The following is a 22,376-nucleotide window of genomic DNA, read 5'->3' on the forward strand; positions in this document are numbered from 1 at the left end:
TGACATGACTTATTTTTCAGAAATCCATGCTGACTATTGGTGATCACAGCATTCCTTTCTAGGTGCTCACAGACTGTTTGTTTAATGATCTGCTCCAGAATCTTCCCTGGTATTGATGTCAGACTGACTGGGCGGTAATTATTTGGGTCCTCTCTTTTCCCCTTTAACTTGTAATTTAGAAAGGTTAGCCGCAAACCTATTCAAAGCTTAATCTGAGCCAGGGCTTATCCCTACACTTGTTGCTAAAGCCAGAGCTCAGTGCGCAAGATACGATGCAGTAAAGGAAAACATGCCTTTGGGCATGTACCAGTGTTGTGTCATCTTGCTGCTAAGGAACCATAACCATAGTGCTGTAGCTTGGCTTAAGAAGAGCACATATGAGATAGGGCGTGACTTCCTGGAAAGCTGGAAGTCCAGAAATTTGTCGTTTTACACATGGCACACTGAAAGCAATTCCATTAAGGCTGACATTCTACGTACGCTTACTTGAATGTGATCCTTCACAGTGAAATTCCTAAGCAAACTTGCCCAAGTAGAGCTTGTAAAGCTGCAGTTCTCAAAACTGTTCTGTTTACAACCACTATTCAACTAAATCTCAGTAATGCTCTTTAGGGACTGGGTTGCAAAGCAATATACTTTGCCCTGCATTCCTTTACCTTTTTTTTATTGATATGAAAGTCCTGGTGAGCCGCAGTCACTGAATGGCTACCTACAAATCAAGAGGTTCACAGTTTGAATCCTACCTTTGCCCCACTCTCTAGATGGCACCAAGTCTCTCAGTCCCCCATCGCAATATGGTGGCGATCCTGACCTAATTTGCAAAGCTGCCGTAAGGATTACAAGATAACGTACGTGAAACTTTTGAACGCTCACAGCTCTGCTATGCAAATCCCAAGTGTCACCGCTCCTTCAAACATCTTCCAACAGGAATATTGCAGAAACAGAACTGAGCAGCAGCAGGTATCGGGATGTTTGAGGGAGGTTTGTAGGAGAAAAACTTAAAGGAGGGTAAAACTCCTCCCCTCCCCACAGAGAATACAAAAGACATTGGGGGGGAAAATTGGAAGAGTGGTATAATTATCATTATAAAATTCCCCTAATCAGAGCAGGGAAGGGTTTGCTGCGACCCTTAGGAAGGAGGATACAATGAACAGGAATCACAGGTGGTTGAGTATCAGGTTCCAAGAGAAATGGCAGCAACCCAAAAGGTAGCTGCTTCCACATACCCAGGGGATGCCCTAGGTTTGCAGAAGTCCTTACGTTTGTGAAGTAAAATGACGTTAACACAATGCACCCTGCCTGCTAGGAAGCCTCAGAGTGCCGACAAGAGGAAGGAAACCAAAAGAAACCAGGAGTCTTTTTTGCTCTTCAAAATATGGCAACATTTATTTATTTATTTATTTAAAAAGTCTTAAAAAATTTATCATGGGATAAACTTTCACTTATACAGTGGTACCTCGGGTTACAGATGCTTCAGGTTACAGACGCTTCCAGTTACAGACTCCGCTAACCCAAAAATAGTACCTCGGGTTAAGAACTTTGCTTCAGGATAAGAACAGAAATTGTGGCGCGGTGGCAGCGAGAGGCCCCATTAGCTAAAGTGGTACCTCAGGTTAAGAACAGTTTCAGGTTAAGAACGGACCTCCAGAACGAATTAAGTACTTAACCCGAGGTACCACTGTATACCATCAGAGCATGTCATTTTGGTGAAAGTTAATTTTTGCAGAATGACCAGAATTTCTGCAGAATGGCCCACAAAAAAATCTCCCTAACCCTGAAGCTCAGTGGGCCGCAATCACTCATCCCCTGGCCTAACAGATTATAGTGTTGCTGCAAGGATTAAAAAAAAAAAAAAGGCAGGTAACTCTTATCAGTGAGCCAATGTTGTACTTTTCCTGAGCTCCTCCCACTCCCTGCCGTGTGTCTCCTCTGGGGTCTCAGCACCATGAACACGGCCACCAGTCCATTTGGATTTTTTACAAATAATGGGAGTTTGGTGAGGGTGCCAACTCACCCTTTTCTCTATTATTATTATTATTATTATTATTATTATTATTATTATACTTTATATTGTGATAGGAATTTTGAGGTCTTAGATATATGGTAATGTTCATAACCGCACATACATAGATCAGCACAGGAAGACCGACCTGAAGCCATTTTGATTCCTAAACTGAGCAAATGTTTTCTCTGCAAGGTCAAAGTGGGAAAGTCTCCCCATTGTCTTTTCATTCACAAATCCTGTCTTAAGGGTATGTCTGTGTTTGAATAGGGTGTGAGCCTGTGACATGGCCCAGGAACTAAGTATTTATCACTACAAAAGAATGGCCAGACTTCCCAGGCAATCCAATCAAGTAACCTGCCAGACAGGAGATAAACAAGGACAGGAGAAAAACAACATTCAAATTTCTCGCCTTTTCTGTGATGTAGGTATGATGTATCTGAGGGGTGGTCTTAGGTTACACCCCTTCTGTGATGTATGTATGATGTTTCTGGGGGTGGTCTTGATCTACAGGGTGGCAATTTCAAAAGTCTTTATAAGACCTTGCACGCCTTTTTTCTGGGTTCCTCCTCCTCTCCTGCGGGTGAGGGGAGCACCCTGTTGCAACAGATCAATAAAGATCAAGCTTACTAGGTGCTTTGCTTCTCAATATTCTCTGGTTGGCCTCTGTTATTCTCTCCTACCAATAGGGAACCTATGTATGGACTCTATATGGGCTCATAAGGGAAAAGGGCAATTTTTGTTTACAACAATATACCGCCCTATACCCGGAGGTCTCAGGGCAGTTCATGGAACAAAATCAAAAATATAAAAACCACACAATATATAATAAAAATAAAAACAACCCAAGAAGCCACATTTTTAAAGGGCATAGAACGCAAGCGCTTCATGGCAGGGCCTGGTTAGGGTGCTATTAAAATGACTGCCTCTGCGTGTAGTGTTACCATATTTGAAACAGTTAGAATCGAGACAGAGAAGTTATTTTGTTTTTTAGCAAGGTTGTTGCGTTTTTCATGGGAAAGCTGTCATGCGTCCGGCTTTTCGCGGCGCACGCAGTTCCGGGAAATCCCGGACGTATGGCAACCCCTGTCTGGCCGGCGCTCGCCCGGCTCGCCCCAATTCCTCGCCGTCTTCTCTTTCCCCAACAGATGGCGCTTTGCACTGTTCCCCCGCTGCGGAAGCTCACTGCGCCTGCGCGCCTCTGGTTCTGCGCCGAGCCCGGTTGGTTGGCCCCCGTCTATTTCATTCCCGCCCCTTCCTTCCTTTTAAACGAGGAGCGTCCTGTGGGCGCAGGCGCACTCCCGCCCTTCTCGTTTCGCGTGGCCCTCAAGATGGCGGCCTTCTGTGAGGAGTTCGCGCTGTGCCCTTTGGCGGGAGCCGGGGTCCCCTCTCAGGGGCCGCTGGGCCTGGAGCAGGATGCGGACCGGGTGCTGCTCACGGACCGAGGCCGGACGGTGACGCTGTATAAGGTAACGACTCCTTGAGGAGAGGAGAAACTGGGGGCGGTGGGAGGGGAAGCGAGCCCATTGCCGCTTTCCCCATGTTTTGTTTCAAGTCCCTCAGGCACGATCCCTAGGAATAGTCGCAAAAGATTGGGGCCTAGTGGCGAGGACCCGCTGCGCACCCGGTCATTTCTTTTGCGCGCAGAAGGTCCCCCGGGTTCGAGTCCCCGGCATCCCCCGCAGTATTGGATGGCAGGAACGATGGCAAAAAGCGAGGACATCATTCCTGCAGTTTCGCCTTCACCTCCAAAGGCGCCCTCCTCCGTTGTTCCCCAGGACAGACGGATATTAACAAGATGACAGAGGAAAAGATTTGGGTCTCTTTCTGCAATCCGTAGAATTCTCACTCAAGGAAATCTCAATTTGCTATGGCTCCGTGTATTTAAAATAGCTGAACCCCACAAGCACATGCTCTACAGCAGGCATAGGCAAACTCGGCCCTCCAGATGTTTTGGGACTACAACTCCCATCATCCCTGACCACTGGTCCAGTTAGCAAGGGATGGTGGGAGTTGTAGTCCCATAACATCTGGAGAGCTGAGTTTGCCTACGCCTGACCTACAGTTTTATAAACAATTACAGTATAGGAAAAGATCAATCCTTATACAGCAGGGTCCTTCTTGCAACTATGATTTACAGTGGTACCTCGGGTTACATATGCTTCAGGTTACATACGCTTCAGGTTACAGGCTCCGCTAACCGAGAAATAGTGCTTCAGGATGAGAACAGAAATCATTCTCCGGTGGTGTGGCAGCAGCAGGAGGCCCCATTAGCTAAAGTGGTGCTTCAGGTTAAGAACAGTTTCAAGTTAAGTATGGGCCTCCAGAACGAATTAAGTACTTAACCCGAGGTACCACTGTATAGGGGTTCTCCCAAGCTGGTGTGCGCACTCCTCCTTAGGTTTGTATGCACTTTCTCGCAATTTGAGAAAGTGCATACAGTACAAGCATATGGAGGAGTGCGCACACCAGCTTGGAAGATCTCCCATAAATCATGGTTGCAAAAAGCACCCTGCTGTAGAAGGATTTATCTTTTTCTATAACTGTTTATAAAACTATAGGGCATGTGCTTGTGGGGTTTCAGCTCTTTTAAATACACAGAGCAAAAACAAATTGAGATTTTCTTGTGTGCATCTTAGTAACTTATGCTAAGGATTTAGTGTCTTAACAGTTGATAAGTTGGACTTTTTTAGGTTTCAGATCAAAAACCACTGGGTTGCTGGTCAGTCAAACAAGGTCAAACAATTACATGTCCTGCTGTGTGCAATGCTGAAACAGGAGAGTTCATTATCGTCCATGATGATAAGGTATGATTTCTTATTAAGGCAAGCATTTGACTATAGTTATGTGGGAAATTGTTGCATTTGGTATAGTTTTATTGAAGCCATGGTGGTCTTTTTAAAAACTCCTTTTATAGAAGTTGTAGTAGGCAAAACAATTCATGTTTAATCAGTCTGTTTTGAAGCTGCATGCTAGTGTGGATGAAAACCTGTTTGTCTTTTTAGAGTGTAGAATAACTGATTTCTGATAGGGAACTGAGCCTCACAAAGACTGCTATCCTAAAAATACTTCGGTCAAAATCAGTAGGATTTATTTCCATAGAAACAAAAATGCATTAAATGTACATAGCAGAAGCCAATGGGATTTTGTAGCTTTACATTTGAAAATTCTGCACATATCAAGAGACTGTTGGCATGGGTCTGTCATAGTTGCCCTCTGTGCAGCATGCTCACACATACCTGAGTGCACACTCATCTATTTTGGAAATCCTGGCTGTGTGTATATCACAGACCATAAAAACTAGTGTATCTGAAGTATCCTAACCTGAATTGCTTGTGTCTAGTCGAGCTTTGAGGTAGTACTTTGCAAATAGATATTGCGCCTTTTTAAAATGATGTTTTTTTGAAAAGGTTTTACAGATATGGAAGGAAGATGACAGTAACTTGGATAAAGCCTTTAAAGCAACGGTAAGTGCTGATAACTTGTAATAAAATTGTTTTAGAGCATGGTAATGACCTTGTGCAATCAGTTGATGGCATGAGTTCTCTATATGTTAACATCAGCCATGCAAATTATGGGTTGGCTCCAGAAAGGTTCTTCTGCAAACCAAAGTGGTCCTTCCCTATCTGTGATCTAGCAGGGGTACCAAGTGGAGCAGGAAAGGAGATTTTCACTGATAAGCACCTCTGGACAAGCTGTTCCACAGGTTCAGGAGAGAACCTGGAACGGCATGGCAGATGATGTTGGGGTTGCAGGTGAATACTGTCGCCTCTTATTGTAGGAAAGTGCCCTGTGAGCAGAATTCTGCCCATCTGAAGTCTGGATTGCACTGAAAAATAAAATAAATGTGTCTTTTTAGAACACTATATTTCACCTGTCCTTTCTCCTTCCCGCCTTAGTAAGATAGAGGACCTTTTGCAAATTGTTGAAACAGTCCTTCCACCTAGGGCTAATAGCTACTATTGCACAGTAGAAGCTATGCAGTCACTTTAGTTAGTATCTGTACTTTCAATATCTAGACTTGGATTTTTGTGAATCATCAAAATATTCAATGACCTTTTGGAGTTTTCTTTTCTCTTTGGGCATAACCAATTTTGCTTTGCTGAAAGAGTTATATTTCAGTGTCAGTCAGAATAGTAATGCAGATGCTGTCACTGAGTTGCTGCCAAATTTTTCAGCTGTTACAATTGTTTTTACTGTACCGTACCCTTCTTCAAAGGTGTAAATAGCAAATGACAAGAGTCAGATTCAACTAACTCAGCACCCTTGTGGAAGCTAGCACAAGAGTTTCTGCTAGCACAGTGGACCGACCCTACTCCAATTCTTCTCCCATATCTGCTGTGAATTGTCAGGAAAACCCCAGACAAGCATACCTAGTGATATTTAGATCTGTAATTCAGTTGCAACTCATTCCATTGCTCATACCAGTACCTGGAGCAATCAACTTTTTGAGGCCAGCCAGAGTGAATATAATTTTTTGCTGAACATTGCAATATTTAATAACATTTACCATACTTACCGTGTATAAGACTAGCTTCCCCCCTTAAAAATCAGGCTAAAAAGTGGGTGTCATCTTATACATCGGTAGTGCAAAGGATGGATGTTTGATCGGTTGCTGCCGCAGCTGTCAACAACTATTGTGCGCGTTATTGGTTGCTGCGTCAATGGGTGGTGTTGTTTGGCTGCCGCTGCAATTGGGCAGGTGATTGGCAGCTTCAGCTGGTGAGGGGACAGACGGGAGGTGGAATATTCTACGTGTGTGGGTGAGAAATTTTTGGCATTTCCCCTAAAAGCTCAACAACCCTTGGTAACCCCCCCCCCAAAAAAAGCTCAACTACTCTGGGCAATCCTCCGCCAAAAAAAAAAAAAAAAAAAAAAACTTTTTGCCATCTCCCCCCATTTTCTGTAATTTCAGTCCCCCAAAATAGGGGGCATCTTATAGACAGAAAAGTATTACAAAGATACCTGCACTTTTGTTACCATTTATATTGCACATTTATATTCAAGACTAAAGTTAAGCGTTTATTTTGCAGTTGTCAGCAGATGTGTATCGGATACATTCTCTGCCTAATACCGAACCCCTGGTCCTGTTCAAAGGTGGTGCTGTCAAGAGTTTAGATGCATTACTCACAGCCCCTCAGCAAGAAATTGAAAGCGTTGTTTCAGACGAAGTTATTAGGTGAGTGCCACAGTTAATGCAAGCTTTCCAATTCAAAAATTAAGCTATAGATTTGGTGCTGGGTCTCTCTGAATCCCTTAACCTCACTCTGGTACCAGAGCTACCCATCACCTTGCTTCTTTGTAATGCCTTATTCAGTTCATTCTTCCTGCAGGTGAACAGTTAAAGTTTCTTAAGTAGGCTTGGGAGCTAAGAAATATGGTGAATAAAGGCTCTCTATTTACTCCCCAAAAAGGAGATAGTGCAAAGCATGATGGATAACTTCATACATTCAAATTTGCATCATACTTTACACTCATAGTTGTATTGGCTGTGAACCTTATTTCAAATAATAACCATGTTAGCATGCAGTGCTAGACCAAACCATGGCTTAGGATGAATGTACGGACTGCCAGGGAGATGTTCACACCTGCTTTGCTCCTCCCTGGTTCTTATAAGCTCTCTCTGGTGCAGAAGCTATGCTTGGGTTAGTGTGCTGTCTGAACCCAGGATTGTGGTTAAGCTCTCTCTTCGATAACAAGCTGTAGCCAATTTTTGATCTTGGCTACAGATGGTGATTTAAGGAGAAGAGAGCTCAACCACAAACCTTGGTTTCGCTTAGATGCCACATGAGACCTAAAGAAGCCACAGAGAAGCAGAAGCATATTTGCATGGTCCTAGTAAGCCATAGTTTGGCTTACCGTAGTGTGCAAAGTAGGCCATTGTATTACGTATTCTTTGTGGCCATGTTTTTAGTTTTGATTGCCCTGCAATAATAATCTAACTTATTTTTAGATGGAGTGATGCTTTCTTGGACGTTGGACATCCTGTTCTTATATTTATTACTGAGCAGGTAAGTGATAAATATTATATGGCTTTAAAGTGGTGATGCAACAACGTAAAAGTACATTTCAGTTTTTAAGTTACAGGTGTGGCATTTTGTTTACTATCTTATTTGTTAATATGATCCACTGTGGAAATGTTACTAAGCAGTAGAAGATTAATACAGATGCAGCACTTCTGTGGTGCAGTGGTGCTGTTTTTATTTGCAGTTCTTGGGATGGTTTGGATAGGATGAGCAATGAATCATTCTCAAACTCAGAAAAAAACTTATTTTAATTTCACTATTGTAGTACAATAGGTTGCCCAGAATGAACAACAAGAAACTCCTATTTCATTGTGCTTTAGAAAGTCCTGCTTTGTAGGGAATGGGGAATACTTTCTTAAAAGAGGAATCCTCCAACTTAATGGTGCAAGCATACTATTGGACAGGCATTTGTTCACTGTAACCTGCTGGTATTACACAATCTTTGCTTTTTCGCTTAAATCATAGCTACACAATGATTTGTGGGGAATTACCATTGCAAATGTTTTTTGGGGGCCCAAATATCTCTTAGGTATATGATATAGTTAATTTCTTCTGTCTAGCTGCAATGTCTTTTTAATGAACCTGGTTGTCTGGGAAATGAAAGAAGGCCACTCTTTTTCTTCAGGATGGGAATTGCTTCATATATGTTCAGCAGTGTAATCCATGCATCCTTCAGAAGTTTAAACTGGAACAAGGTGGCGAGTCAGCCACACCGCTGGGTTTTGCAGCATACTTGAAAAACAAAGTTGTCACATTGCTTTGCTTGTGTAAGTATTAAGGTATATTCTAATTGTACAGGAGGGGAACCCTGCCTTGATAAAGCACAGAAGAGCAAGCATCATGTTATTTTCAATCAGTCTTTTGCAATTAAATGTTGCATAAACAGGCATAGTAGTTAATAGTTCTTAACAGTGTAATTGTATACTTCTGTGAGGAGCATAGACATCTATGCATATTTACAAATTCAGTACACTGAGACTGCATTCAGATGTAATGTACAAACATGAACTCGGGGCCAAATGCTGCCTCCTCCCACTAAATGGGAGGGGGTTATAAGGTTACAGTTTTTCTGTATTTATGATAACATTGTTTGCTGTTTTAACCACTTGCCAGAATTGCTAAGCCTTTGCACACTTCTAATGTCAAACCATATTGTGCTATTGTATCCTAATGGGATTGCTGTATTAAAGGTCAAAAACTTAAGACCATTTCTTAGTTTGGGGTACCTATGCAATCATAAAGCCTTTAGTTGGAGATGGTATGTAGAAACTGGACAGACTGTAGTCCATTGATAACAGAGTATGTAGCTGTGAACAGAAGTCGCAGGGAAGGAGGCTTCCCCAATCCATTAAAATTATCTGACAGGCAATGTGCATGCATTAACTCCTTGGGGGATTTTTGGCAATTGTGGCTGGTATGCATGGGCTACACAGGACCTCCATGGAAGCAGCTGACAAATGGAACCATTCCGAACCATGCCTCCTCTTAAGTGATGCCCTGTCTTTTACGGTGATGATTTGTGTATGTCGACTAGTATTTATTTATTAATAACTATTACGTAACTGAAATATATTCTTACAGATTCCAACGGATGTGTGTATAAGGTTCTGGTGCCCCTGCAACAGAGTGGCTCTGAAGAAGCACAATTTTTACAAAAGTCTCTTCTGATCAGACTTCTAGTATCTGGCAGTATTTTAAAAAGTACTTCAATTGCTATTCTCAATAAAGATCATATTGCCATAACAGGATGTTGGGATTCCCCAGATGGCCGCGTTAAAGGTAACGTAAATTGCTTCAAAATGCAGCAGCTGGACTAAATCTATTCTGCTTAATTTGTTGACTGTAAACAGGAAGGAAACATCCAAGAAGCACTCTTAAATAAACATTAAACAAATATTGAGCACCTAAAGTCAAGATGCTGTACAACAGCCTGGTGCTTGCCAGATACTTATTGACTGCAACTCCCATTGGTCATGCTGCCTGGGATTAATAGGAGTTGGAAGCCAACAACATCTGGAGAGCTGTCATGCAATATAAAATGTAGAATAAAAAGCAGCAAGTGTCTGGTCTGCAGGCAGCTAATCTAAATATGCAAATGCGTAAGAAAGAAGAGCAAGGAAAGACAGCAGAGAAAGATATACAGGCAACTCCCAATTTGCATGGGGGTTGCGTTCCAGGTCATCATGTGCATAAGCCAGTTAGGCCCTCTTCTGGGTCTGAAAATGGTGCAAATGTTCATGGAACACGAGCAAAATGGGAGTTGCCTGTTGATTGTTACTGATCTGTTAAACCATACATGGTAGAGTGATTAATTATACAACGGAAGCTTCAGTTTCTCAGAAATAGATTCGTTGAACTGTTTTTGTAAGAGATTAGTAATGACTCTGATTATGAATTGAGACTTACTTCGGCAATGTTTGACAGGAAGGTTTTGGGTATGTTAATTACTTCGTTGGCCACATTGCCAAAATTACCTTACTCAATTTGCAGGCAGCATTCATAACTGAAAGCTTTGCAAATGGTACTCTTGTTTTTCCTATTTGTAGATTGCTTTTCCATATGGAATATAAAATTTCAAACATTACAGGCTTTAAAGGAATTACCACGGGGAACCACTGGACAAGTAAGTTGTGATCAATGTGATCTATCCATTTTCATTTTAATACACTTGTAGTTAGTTTACGGACACGGGTGGCTCTGTGGGTTAAACCACAGAGCCTAGGACTTGCCGATCAAAAGGTTGGCGGTTCGAATCCCCGCAACGGGGTGAGCTCGGTCCCTGCTCCTGCCAACCTAGCAGTTCGAAAGCACATCAAAGTGCAAGTAGATAAATAGGTACTGCTCCGGCGGGAAGGTAAACGGCATTTCCATGCGCTGCTCTGGTTCGCCAGAAGCGGCTTAGTCATGCTGGCCACATGACCCGGAAGCTGTACGCCGGCTCCCTTGGCCAGTAAAGCGAGATGAGCGCCACAACCCCAGAGTCGGCCACGACTGGACCTAATGGTCAGGGGTCCCTTTACCTTTACCTAGCTAGTTTACAATGGAAAACCTTGAACAGAACATATGAAATATGAAAAAAAGAATGCTGAAAAAGGTTATTAGTCAGATTTTAAAACATTCCCTGTTTTTCAGTGCACATATTAGATGTCCTGCAGAGTGTACCGATCGATTGGGTGCATAAGGGTTGCAACAATATTTGAAGAGCATATATGTGAGTGCAGTACAACCACAGCTGCTTCAGTGCATGTGCAAAACTCCTTCAAGAGCCATTGTCACTTTTTGAATTAGAGACTGACTGATCCAGATCACTGGATATTTCTAAGCTCATCACAGATTTCTTTGAAGGGTGTTGGTTGTGTAAATTGATCAGTGAAGGTAAAGCACCACTGACGGTTAAGTCCAGTGGCAGACAACTCTGGGGTTGTGGTGCTCATCTCGCTTTACTGGCCGAGGGAGCCGGTGTTTGTCCACAGACAGTTTTTTCTGGGTCATGTGGCCAGCATGACTAAGCTGCTTCTGGCGCAACAGAACACTGAAACCAGAGCAGCGCATGGAAATGCCTTTTACCTTCCCGCCAGAGCGGTACCTATTTATCTACTTGCACTTTTTGGCATGTTTTTGAACTGCTAGATTGGCAGGAGCTGGGACTGAGCAACGGTTGCGGGGAATTGAACTGCCGACCTTCTGATCGGCAAGCCCAAGAGTCTCAGTGGTTTAGTCCACAGTGCCACCCGCGTCCCTAAATTGATCAGTAGTCTGCAATTAATCTTCTACAGATCTAGCAATAATTGAAAATCTTTGTAAGTGTGACCCATTGCTCAGTTATTGCAGAGCTGCAGGTATATATAGATGTTGCTTTTCAAAAGAAATTAGAAAGCTCAAAAGATCTGTAGCATTTAAGGGAGTGTTTGTGTTATGAGTATATTGTGTTAATTCACTTTCTACTTGCTAATTATTTGTATTTAATGTTTTCTAGTGTTGGTGTTACGGAGACAAACTCTTCATAACACATGGTAACGAATTAACAGTAATATTGTATAAGTGTGAAACATCTTCCTTGGCTGCTGCTGTTGGAAAAGTTAAGGATACACAAACATCAGGTAGGGCTTAATTATAAAGCTTATATTTACATTCACATAATCCTCTTTTGGAAATGCCTTTAGAAAACTACATGTAAAAAATGCCCATCTTAAGCTGCTTATCCTATTAGAAGGCATTGTACTAAGATTTTTCAGTTTACAAATTGGATTTTAATATTCACGAATACTCTCATTTGTATTGTCCAATTCTCTGTGGATTTTAGATGGTATGCTGAAAAGTATATTTAGTGTTTTTGCTTTACCTTAATTTATTATGATTAAATTCAGTTAGACATTCAATATGGTAAACTCATAACAATAGCTTATTTTGACATCCAAACCCACGCATTACAAAAGCCAAGTTCTTGTCTGGTATAATTTTTATAGAAATCTTTTTTTGGTCATTTGTGCATAACAATAATAGATTTCACTCTTTAATGTGATAGTCTATATTACTTTTTCCAGAAATGAAGATTATACCTGCAGATTGGAACATGCTTCAAGAAGATGATCTGATAGGTGCAAAGCCAGATCAGCCTGCTAAGTGTGAATCTAATAGGCTGGTATGTTGGTTTCATAGTCACTATTCAATCTTCCTTTTGCTATATCCATTTCACTATTTATTAAACTCTTTAGATAGATGGATAAAATAGCATTTTCAACAAAAAGGCATACCATTTTAAGGAATCCATACAAGACACCAAAATTCCTTAAGTATCCTTGGTTTCTGTGCAATACAGCCAGAACGTTAATAGGCAATGCAAAGCGGAGAGTTCCAATCATTACAAAAAGAAACTCAGCTGTTGAATTTAAGGGAATTGTACTCCAGCTTTTAATGATGAAGTTTAACCTCTCTGATCTGCATAATGGTTACAGTTGAAATTGGGAAATGTCAGTCCACTCTTTTGGTTTGGTTTTTGGAAGATTTTCACTTGAATGCTTGGGGTTTAATCCAGATTAAGCTTTTGCAGTTTGATCTCATAGTCATGAATAACTTTTCACATCACTTGATTACAAATTGATATTCTTAAATGGTTATCTTGGGTTTTTTGGGGGGGAGCACAAAATATTAGTCCTGAAGGTAAAGGTAAAGGTACCCCTGCCCGTACGGGCCAGTCTTGACAGACTCTAGGGTTGTGCGCCCATCTCACTCAAGAGGCCGGGGGCCAGCGCTGTCCAGAGACACTTCCGGGTCACGTGGCCAGCGTGACATCGCTGCTCTGGCGAGCCAGAGCCGCACACGGAAACGCCGTTTACCTTCCCGCTAGTAAGCGGTCCCTATTTATCTACTTGCCCCCGGGGGTGCTTTCGAACTGCTAGGTTGGCAGGCGCTGGGACCGAGCAACGGGAGCGCACCCCGCCGCGGGGATTCGAACCGCCGACCTTTCGATCGGCAAGCCCTAGGTGCTGAGGCTTTTACCCACAGCGCCACCCGCGTCCCGTTTAGTCCTGAAAGCATTTGCTAAATTGTACTAGGGGGGATCAAGCTCTAACAGGGTGCACTAATCACCTATTTCCCCCTTCCCTCGGTGACATAGAATCCTAGAATGTAGAGTTGCAAGAGACCATGAGGGTCATCTAGTCCAAACCCCTTCAATTCAGGAATATTTTGCCCAACGTTCCTCTAAACTCACTACACTATTCCAGAGCATCCTCCAACCCTGTGGAACAGCTTTTCAGGCAGCTCCACAGGAAGAATCGGCAAAAAATTCCTCTTCCATTTTCTTCCTCCCCCCCCCCACCCCCCAATTTTACAAACATGGTGGTTTGACAGTGGGTCATCAAGTTGCATACCCATCCCTATTTATTTTGATAGAAAATATTTTATTTTAAAAAAAATCTGTGGATTTATGACTTGAGAAAAAATATTCCTAGCTGCCAGCAAACAAATTGGTAGGCATGTATATCATACTAAAGTAAAAAAAGGAATTACTTGTACATGCTTTCCAGAAAATTAGTTGTATTGGACCATTGTACTAAAAAAAAAATATATTTCTTACTCAAGTTTGGGTGAACTTCAAGGCAGACTTGCATAGGATTGGGAAATCTAATTCACTACTGAAACAGGGTGCTCTTTATTCTGGATTAGTTAATCCAGAACATTTTTTTATCTCTCCCTCCACCCACTGCTAGAAGGTGACCTTAGACAAATTGTCCTTTAGAAATTGCGGCTCTTGGCAGGAACAATAATCATGTGCTAACATCTGCATAATGAAGTATTTTTCATAATCTTGGATTTCTCTCTGCATCTTCTAAAAAGATCAAAACTGATGCTTGCATATCTCTTTCCTTTATTAAATTATTAACCTATTTTGTTCTTAAAACATTTTTGTTTTGATGATCAAAAGAGAATATAACTACCAGTGAATTGAATCTGCTGGCAGAATTTCTAAAACTAGTTGTAATTGGTCCAGGATACGTGTTACCATTGGCTGTTCTTTTACTTTAACTGTCATGGAACTTTAATTCTCAAAGAATCTTACTATGCATGTTTAAATACTTGCAGTTGAGGTCAAGAAAGAGCATGGATGCAAAAACTCAACTGGAGACTCTGACAATGGAACAGCTGCTTTTAATTATCAAGGTAAATATAATAATTTATTATTTATACCCCTCCCATATAAAAAACACTTAGGAAAGTTGGAGTGGTTGGGTAGAGAACAAGATATCTTTTAGTGGCAATATTTCTTTCTCTACACATTGATGCTTTAACCAGAAAAAATGGTACCAGGAAATATGATATGCAGATGCACAATATTAAAAAATATGTATACTAACTTCTTAAAAAAGAATTGGCAATTTTTTCCCCCATCAGACTTTTAAATTTAACTCTGACTTTTAATTTGAACTTGTTTTAAGTCTTTCCAAATTGGGTCTCTTGTACACAGCTCAGATTACTGTGATTAAGCACTGTGATTAAGCCAAATTTAAAATATTGATCCTTCAAGTTTTACGGTAACTGTTGATTCATATTGTGAGAGCAAATGGACACTTTTGTGGGGTTTTATCAGTCAAGAAATTACTTTGCAAAGCTAGAATCCCACTGAAATATAGAGCTGTATTTACAAGGTAGAATGGGAGATTTTACATAAAATTTATTCTAACAGAGCTTGCATTTAGGGGCGGAGGGGGGGTGCCCCAGGTGTCAACACTGAGGGGGGTGACAAAATGCTGGGCGACACTCACCTTGGGGTCTGCAGCGCGACCGAGCCACACGTCTCTCCTGGGAGTTACGTGGTGGTTTGGGCACCCACAGGCTCCGCACTGCCCCAAACTGTCCACCCGCCACCTCCCCCTTAGCTGTAGGGTGGCTGAGTGGCAGGAGGCAGGCAGAGCGTCCTGCCCCAGCTGGTCCTGCCCCGTGGGCAGCTGGTCCCTCTCCGCAGGCGCAGGACATGCACGCTGTCCCAGGCGCCTGATTGGCTTGCTCCACTGCTGCTTCCATTAGCTTGCTTATAACTTCATTTACATAGGACAGGAATGCAGCAGCAGGAATGGGAGAAGAGGGAGGCAGCTACTATTGTTCGCTCCAAGTACCCACATGGCTGCTCATTCACATTAAGCCATATGTCGGTGTAACATGTTCAGACCAAACCAATGAATCGTCTCACCGCTGATCAAACAAACAATAGTTTGTTTTCCAGCTCCTCTTCCCTCGTGCCTTTTGTAGCTTGATGAGCATCAGGGCTGGGGTACCAAACAAATCATATAACTCCATGCCGCAGTTGAAACAAACCACAGTTCATAAACCAGCAGCAAACCATACCTTCAGAGCATGGTTTTTTGGCAGTAAACAAACTATAGTTAAGCTGTTGGGCAGGGTTTCAATAACCAGGCATTGATTTAATGAACCATGGTTTATATTCCCATCTTTCAACTTTAGCAAAACTAAACCTGGTTTGCTGTGCTTTTTAGCAATGTAAATATGTGACTGAACTAGATCAGCAGTTTTTCATTCCTCTCTGCTAAACTGAAATAACAACTGAAACCTTGACCCAACATGGTACCCACCAGAAGTTCCTGGTCAGGGGTGCCAACTTGAATAAATATTGTGGGGGCCCAGGTAAGCCCCGTCCTGCATAATTGATCACATGATGCAGTGCACACATACCATTACAAAGGAAATGCCCATCAACTTTGTTGAGGCCCAGCCCCCACTAATATTGTGGGGCCTGAATCCCCACAGCCCCTAAGAGTTGGCTCCTATGTTCCTGGTATGCTCCCAACCAGCACAGTTGTGCTGGGTGACAGATTTTTTTCAAGTAATAAGCAACTGTTCTCTAAATCGCCTTTCTACCTCTGAGGATAATGCTTATCGAGAAGTTTCCATTTAAAAATTAAAGCAGATACAAATGTTTGCTAATGAATCCAATGTTCTAGTAGTGTTTTCATTCATGTTAAGACAGTATTGCTGTAAAATCTTATGATTTAGAGCCTGAGTACTGTAAGGGGAGGGGAAGGCTCATGTAGGGAGGTTTTCCCACCCCCTCCTCAACCCATCTACCATGGCATTCCTTGCCATCATCACCAGAAAGAACTCCTGTGACACATCCAGGCATCTAAAGGCAGTGCTTTTGTTTCTTACAAAACATTCTCATGTAGGTTTCGGCTGCAATCTTACGCATTCACATGAGAGTAAGACTTATTGAACTTAACAGGATTGACTTCTGAGTAGTTATGCATAGGACTGCACAGTTAACGGATTAAAACTCATAGGGCAACCAAGATTACTTTTAATTACTTTGGCTAGTTAAAGCTGATTTTCTGGGACTGTTGAACAAAATACTCTCTTTCAGGATTCTTCTCAGAATGTAATTGAAGAAAAGCTGAAGACATTTTTCTCCAGTACTCAGATACCAGACTTTCAAGCATCAGTTGGATGTGTACTATCTGCTCTTGTGAACAGGTGTAAAAGAGAGTCCTCATTTTACCCTCAGAATTGCCTGGTTCAAATTATCCAGACACAAGGCCTCTCTTATAGGTGAGCAAGTATTTATTTTATAATAAGGTAAAAAGGTAAAGGAACCCTGGATGGTTAAGTCCAGTCAAAGGCGACTATGGGGTGCGGCACTCATCTTGCTTCAGGCCAAGGGAGCCGGGGTTTGTCCACAGACAGCTTTCTGGGTCATGTGGCCAACATGACTAAACTGCTTCTGGTGCAACGGAAACACCATGACGGAAGCCAGAGCGCACAGAAAGGCCATTTACCTTTCCACCACAGTGGTACCTATTTATCTACTTGCACTGGCGTGCTTTCAAACTGCTAGGTTGGCAGAAGCTGGGACAGAGCAATGGAGGCTCACCCCATTGTGGGGATTCGAACCACCAACCTTCCGATCGGCAAGCCCAAGAGGCTCGGTGGTTTGGACCACAGTTCCACCCACATCTCTCTTATTTTATAATGAAATTTAAGGAACTGGAGTCCTTCAGGAACTTTGAGAATAGGGCTTATCAGAAACTGATTTCTTGTTAACCTGTGGTGCTCCCAGAAACCTGAAATATTTTTGTGGATAAAAGTTAATATTTAATTGCAATTATATCCGGAGATGTAACTGTTTACCCTTTTGTTCAAGTATGTGCCCAGATCTAATGGCAGTTGCCTTGGAGAAAACAGATGTACACTTGTTACAACTATGTCTCCAGCAGTTTCCTGACATCCCTGAAGCAATTTCCTGTGCTTGCCTGAGGACTTTCCTGAGGTCAGTATCAAGCAATTTATCCTACATTTTTATTGATAATGCTTGCAATAGTTTGCTTTGAAGTACTATTTTTTCTCATCAAATTACTTTGTGGGTAATAAAGGAACTTCAGAGACACCATGGTGTATGGACACTAGCCTACCACTTTGGCAAGAAGTAGAAATGACATGTATTTTACCCTATTTAATTCCTTTGTGTATGAGAGCTGTTCATAATGGACTCCATTGCAGTTATCAGATGAGATTTCCATTGTTTTAGAGACATTTTCATTTAGAAAATGCTGAATCTTCTTCCTTTTAATTGACTGCAGTCAGAAAAGGTTAGTATGTGAAATCAGGGAGAGTAAATTAACTACCTGATGACTTTAGGCATTCTCCAAATGCGCAGTCATCTCTAAAATGCAATTTTGTGTGTTATCGGATGTTGTGTTATGGGAGGCTGAAGGCAGCCCTGTTTAGGGAAGCTTTTAATGTTTAACAGACCACTGTATTTTAATACTTTGTTGGAAGCCACCCAGAGTGGCTGGGGAAGCCCAGCCAGATGGGCTGGCTATGAATATTATTATTATTATTATTATTAATAATAATAATCAACCAACACAGATTGAATGTAGAGACTTCTCTAGACATGCATGGAAAGGCATGTTCTTCTGTCCATCTTAATCCCAGATAGTAGTTATTGATGTTGTTATGAAATGTCAGTTTCAGAAATTTCTTATAAAATGCCTTTTTTAAACTAATATCAGCATCTGGGGACTTTTCTTTTTCTTCCTAGCATTGGTGATGACCGCCTTGAAGAAATGAATGTGTATTTAGATTCTGTAGCAGGTTGTGTTGATACTGCACACAACAACGGAATGGGAACGCAGTCTAAAGTTATACAGAACGGCTTCAATTCTGAGCTCCCAGAAGAAGACATCTGCGACACACCGTTAACTCCGAAATCTCACATGACATACACAAGAGAAATATGCCCTGTTGGACCACAGAAGGCAACGCTGCTGTATCCTTTGCACATTAAATAAAGTTATTCTTACAGATGTGGAACGGTTATGTGGCACCTGTGGCGTATTGTTCCACCATGTTGGAACCTCATTTCTTGGGAGATTTAACAATCATGAAGGAATGGGAAGGTGGTATTTTGCTGCACCACCCCCAGTGCACCCTGAAGAACTGCTCTAGGGAACAAGGTGGGGTGGAGTTTGCTGTCTCCCCCACTTCTTCCTTTACTGACAGCTTCTGTTGAACCTTGGTCCCTTCCTTGGCAGAAGGATCCCTTCAACTTGCAGAAAGAAGACTGCAGTTCTAACCTATTTTGTTAGTCTTTTTAAAAATGCTTTCTTTTTCAAAGATGTTGCTCTTAAAGAATTTGGGGGGGGGGTAGGCTGGGATACAACAAAAATCTTAATGCACATTGGTCCTTGACCCTATGACCTGAATCTTACACAGAAACACCATTCTTCGTTCAGCATACAGTGAGACATTTCTTTTGCCTCATCTGAAAGATCTCTCAGCTGAGCAAGTCATTGTAAGTAGCGACTCCTCTCTTGACTGTTTCTAGATATTATTGTTGATTACATATTTGTTCTTTGAGCATCTTGTGGCTTTCAGATAAATTAAGTTATCAATGAACTTTTTCAGTTATGAAATCCATATCTAAATATCACATATCTAAATCCATGTTGATTATTACTGTGATAAATAGATAAGTATCCACTGAATGATATTTCATCCCACACTGGTTCTGTAGAACCTCCTCAGCCTCTGGTAGTGATAGTTTTAAACTTCAGGTATACTGTTAGTGTAAGCTTCAGGATGTGTTCATGATTAAATTTGCTGCACTTAGGCAGATTATTATATGTTATACAAATTAGAAAGGGAGTGTAGAATTACTGCATGACATGGGTCAGATTAGACTGAGGACCTATTTCACTTCTATGCAAGTTGCTACAGGCCTGATGTAGATTTGTTACGTCTGAATCTGAAATCAATATAGGAAGGCAGGCTTGCTTTGCGTTTTATATTTGTTTCTGCATGGAAAAAGTCAGCATAGATTGGTAATATAGTGAGATCCCTGAATTGAGTTGTAGAAAGAAAATTGAGACAAGTATTTTTTTTTAATGAATACTTGTTTGCAAGTATATTAAAAATTCTGTACTGTATATACTTAAATTTGAACTACTACTTTTAAATGATATATTTTTCTTCCTAGTTATTTCTCCGGTATCTGCAGTATCTGTACATGAAGTGCAATGAAGAGGCTGCTACAGATATTCCTGGAATATTTTGTCTGTCCATAAACCAGGTAAGGGGCAGGTGGGAATTAAATTCATCATTGTTCTTGTGAGTTATCAGCATCTATGTGTCAACTCTAGATGTCTGCTTCATTGAAAGGACTTGATCTGCATGTGCACTCCTCTGTGTATTCAGAGTCCATTTCAGCCCAATGGTAAACATAACTGTCTTCAATTAATGTTTATTCTAAAAGTGAGACTTGGGTTCTTATGGCAGAAATTGTTTTATAGGATCCTTGGTTCCTTTTTTCATAAAGAAAAATATGCTTCCCTCCTCCAGTTGCTCATGGTGCAGTGACAGAAGGATTGTTAACACACATGATGCGGTATTGATCTGTTTCCCAATTTTGAATGATGTTATTGCCCTGGCTAACTTGGTTTGGGAAACAGATCTGAAAGTTTACAAGATAGCATTGATACGATCCCTTACAATGGGATAGAATCATACAGTGAGACAGGGAAGTACTTGCTGGTCTGTGACTTTCATGATTGCCTTGGAGATTCTGCTCCTATAAGCAGTTGCTTAGCTATGCCTGCATTACACACTGTTATATTTGCAGAATCATTGTTGAAAGATGACAGTTTCAACTCCCTCCCACTCAGCAGCCAAGATTGTTTTAAATTTAAATGTGCTACATGTACATTTCTTGCCAAAAGTGTGGCAAGGAAGCTTTTATATTATAAAAAAATTATTTCCTGAGTGTTAGTCTCTTGCATAAAAGCTAAGCAAGTCTTGTGGTACCTTTAAAACATTGGGTTGTGCTCAGCTAAGTTCTACCCATTAGCCCTATTGAAATTAATTTTGGGTAGGACCATCATTGAATCCTACAAACATGAATCTCGAAGCTACAAACATGAATCTCAAAGCTACAAACATGAATCTGACCAAACTGCGGGTGGCAGTGGAAGACAGGAGTGCCTGGCGTGCTCTGGTCCATGGGGTCACGAAGAGTCGGACACGACTGAACGACTAAACAACAATCATTGAATCCAATTTCAAGAAATCTATAATGGCATAAGCTTTTGTAGACTACAACCCATTTCATCATATGCATGATTGTACAGAAATGACTATCTTCTGTGGAGTATTGTTATTTTCCATTTCAGTGCAGAGAGTTGCATCTGAAGGCTGCATGAACAGAATTTCCCTGCCTCTCCTCCCACCAATTTCCGTACTCCCTAAATGTGCAGGAGCTTTAGAGGGTCCCCCAAATCTGCTTAGAAAACTTGAGTGGGTGGGGCAAGGAATGGAGGGCTAGATTAAAATCAGAAGCCCCATTGCACAAAAGGAAATCGGTTCTGCTCACGGATGGGCACATGTCACTCAATAAAATTATAAGGCAGTGGAATGCTGTCTAATAATTGGTGCTGACTTTCTCATGCATGTGCTGAAGGTTGAGGTATCACTAGCTTACGCTTATCTATCACTGGTTTAATTTTCAGATCATGGACTGGATATGCCTTCTCCTAGATGCTCACTTTACAGTTATTGTGATGTTGCCAGAAGCAAGAGAATTACTTTCTAAGCTGCACAAGTTTGTTAGAGCCCAAGTAAGTTTCCCTTCCTTTTGAAATTGCAGCACCAGAAGCACAGGTTGAACGTTGTAGGTGGTGATACCAAACCAAGCTTCCTTTCGAAAACCACAAATGTTATCCTTTGTTTGCTATCACGCTCTGCCCTTTTGCATGAAGGCAACAGTGTCACTTGTGGGAATAAAAGCAATGTTTATAAAGGGCTGGCAGGAAATACGAACAAGTCTTATTTGTTTCCCCCCTCTTTTAGGTACGTTTTTACTCAGAACTCAACAAGATTGAAGGAAGCCTGAAGCATTTGCAAAGGATACAGAACCCAGATGATGTGGGCTTATATTCCATTGAAGTTCTGGAACTTGTATGAATAAGGCACATGTTTCTCATAAAATTATTGTTACGAATCTACTGAGGACATTTTTCTCCCTCTTTGCATTCTGGCTCATCTGTTCTACCTTGTAAAAGCTTATTAATACCCAATTTCTCATTGGTGATCTGTACTGAGACCCCTTCAAGGCCGTCTTTTCTAACTTGGTGCCTTCCAGATGTTTTGGACTGAGGCAGATGGGATTTGAAGCCTTTGACATCTGGAGGGCATCAGGATGGCAGAGGCTGCTGTAAGTTACGTTATGACTACAACATCCGACCTGAATATCGTGTGTGTGTGTGTGTACATACCATAGCTCAGATCCACTTTTAAGATACACTAAAGACAAGAGGGTGTCATGAGGAAAGCAACATGCATTT

The 22,376-nt window shown here is 41.5% G+C and overlaps 1 protein-coding gene across 1 annotated transcript; it reads left to right on the forward strand.

The window, feature by feature from the left end:
* Window positions 1–1,930: 1,930 nt before the first annotated feature.
* Window positions 1,931–22,033, forward strand: NOL11 (nucleolar protein 11). Its single transcript, XM_083427458.1, has 19 exons — window positions 1,931–1,996; window positions 3,151–3,471; window positions 4,696–4,809; window positions 5,413–5,469; window positions 7,036–7,181; window positions 7,956–8,013; window positions 8,654–8,795; window positions 9,610–9,807; window positions 10,575–10,651; window positions 12,005–12,128; window positions 12,573–12,670; window positions 14,614–14,691; window positions 16,904–17,088; window positions 17,681–17,806; window positions 18,581–18,808; window positions 19,255–19,333; window positions 20,018–20,110; window positions 21,543–21,650; window positions 21,883–22,033. Exons 1-19 carry the CDS (start codon window positions 1,946–1,948, stop codon window positions 21,994–21,996), a joined length of 2,397 nt encoding a protein of 798 aa, XP_083283584.1. The 5' UTR covers window positions 1,931–1,945; the 3' UTR covers window positions 21,997–22,033.
* Window positions 22,034–22,376: the final 343 nt, after the last annotated feature.

The sequence above is a fragment of the Podarcis tiliguerta genome (genome assembly GCF_965153285.1).
Source record: "Podarcis tiliguerta genome assembly, chromosome: 2".
NCBI lineage: Eukaryota > Metazoa > Chordata > Lepidosauria > Squamata > Lacertidae > Podarcis > Podarcis tiliguerta.

What these genes read in the sequence shown, in the direction of transcription:
- NOL11 (XM_083427458.1), top strand. Translation starts at nt 1,946, where the DNA reads ATGAACACGGCCACCAGTCCATTTGGATTTTTTACAAATAATGGGAGT. An exon ending in TGTCACATTGCTTTGCTTGT is followed by an intron (nt 8,796 to 9,609) that starts GTAAGTATTAAG and finishes ATATTCTTACAG; the next exon opens with ATTCCAACGGATGTGTGTAT. An exon ending in AGTGTGAATCTAATAGGCTG is followed by an intron (nt 12,671 to 14,613) that starts GTATGTTGGTTT and finishes AAATACTTGCAG; the next exon opens with TTGAGGTCAAGAAAGAGCAT.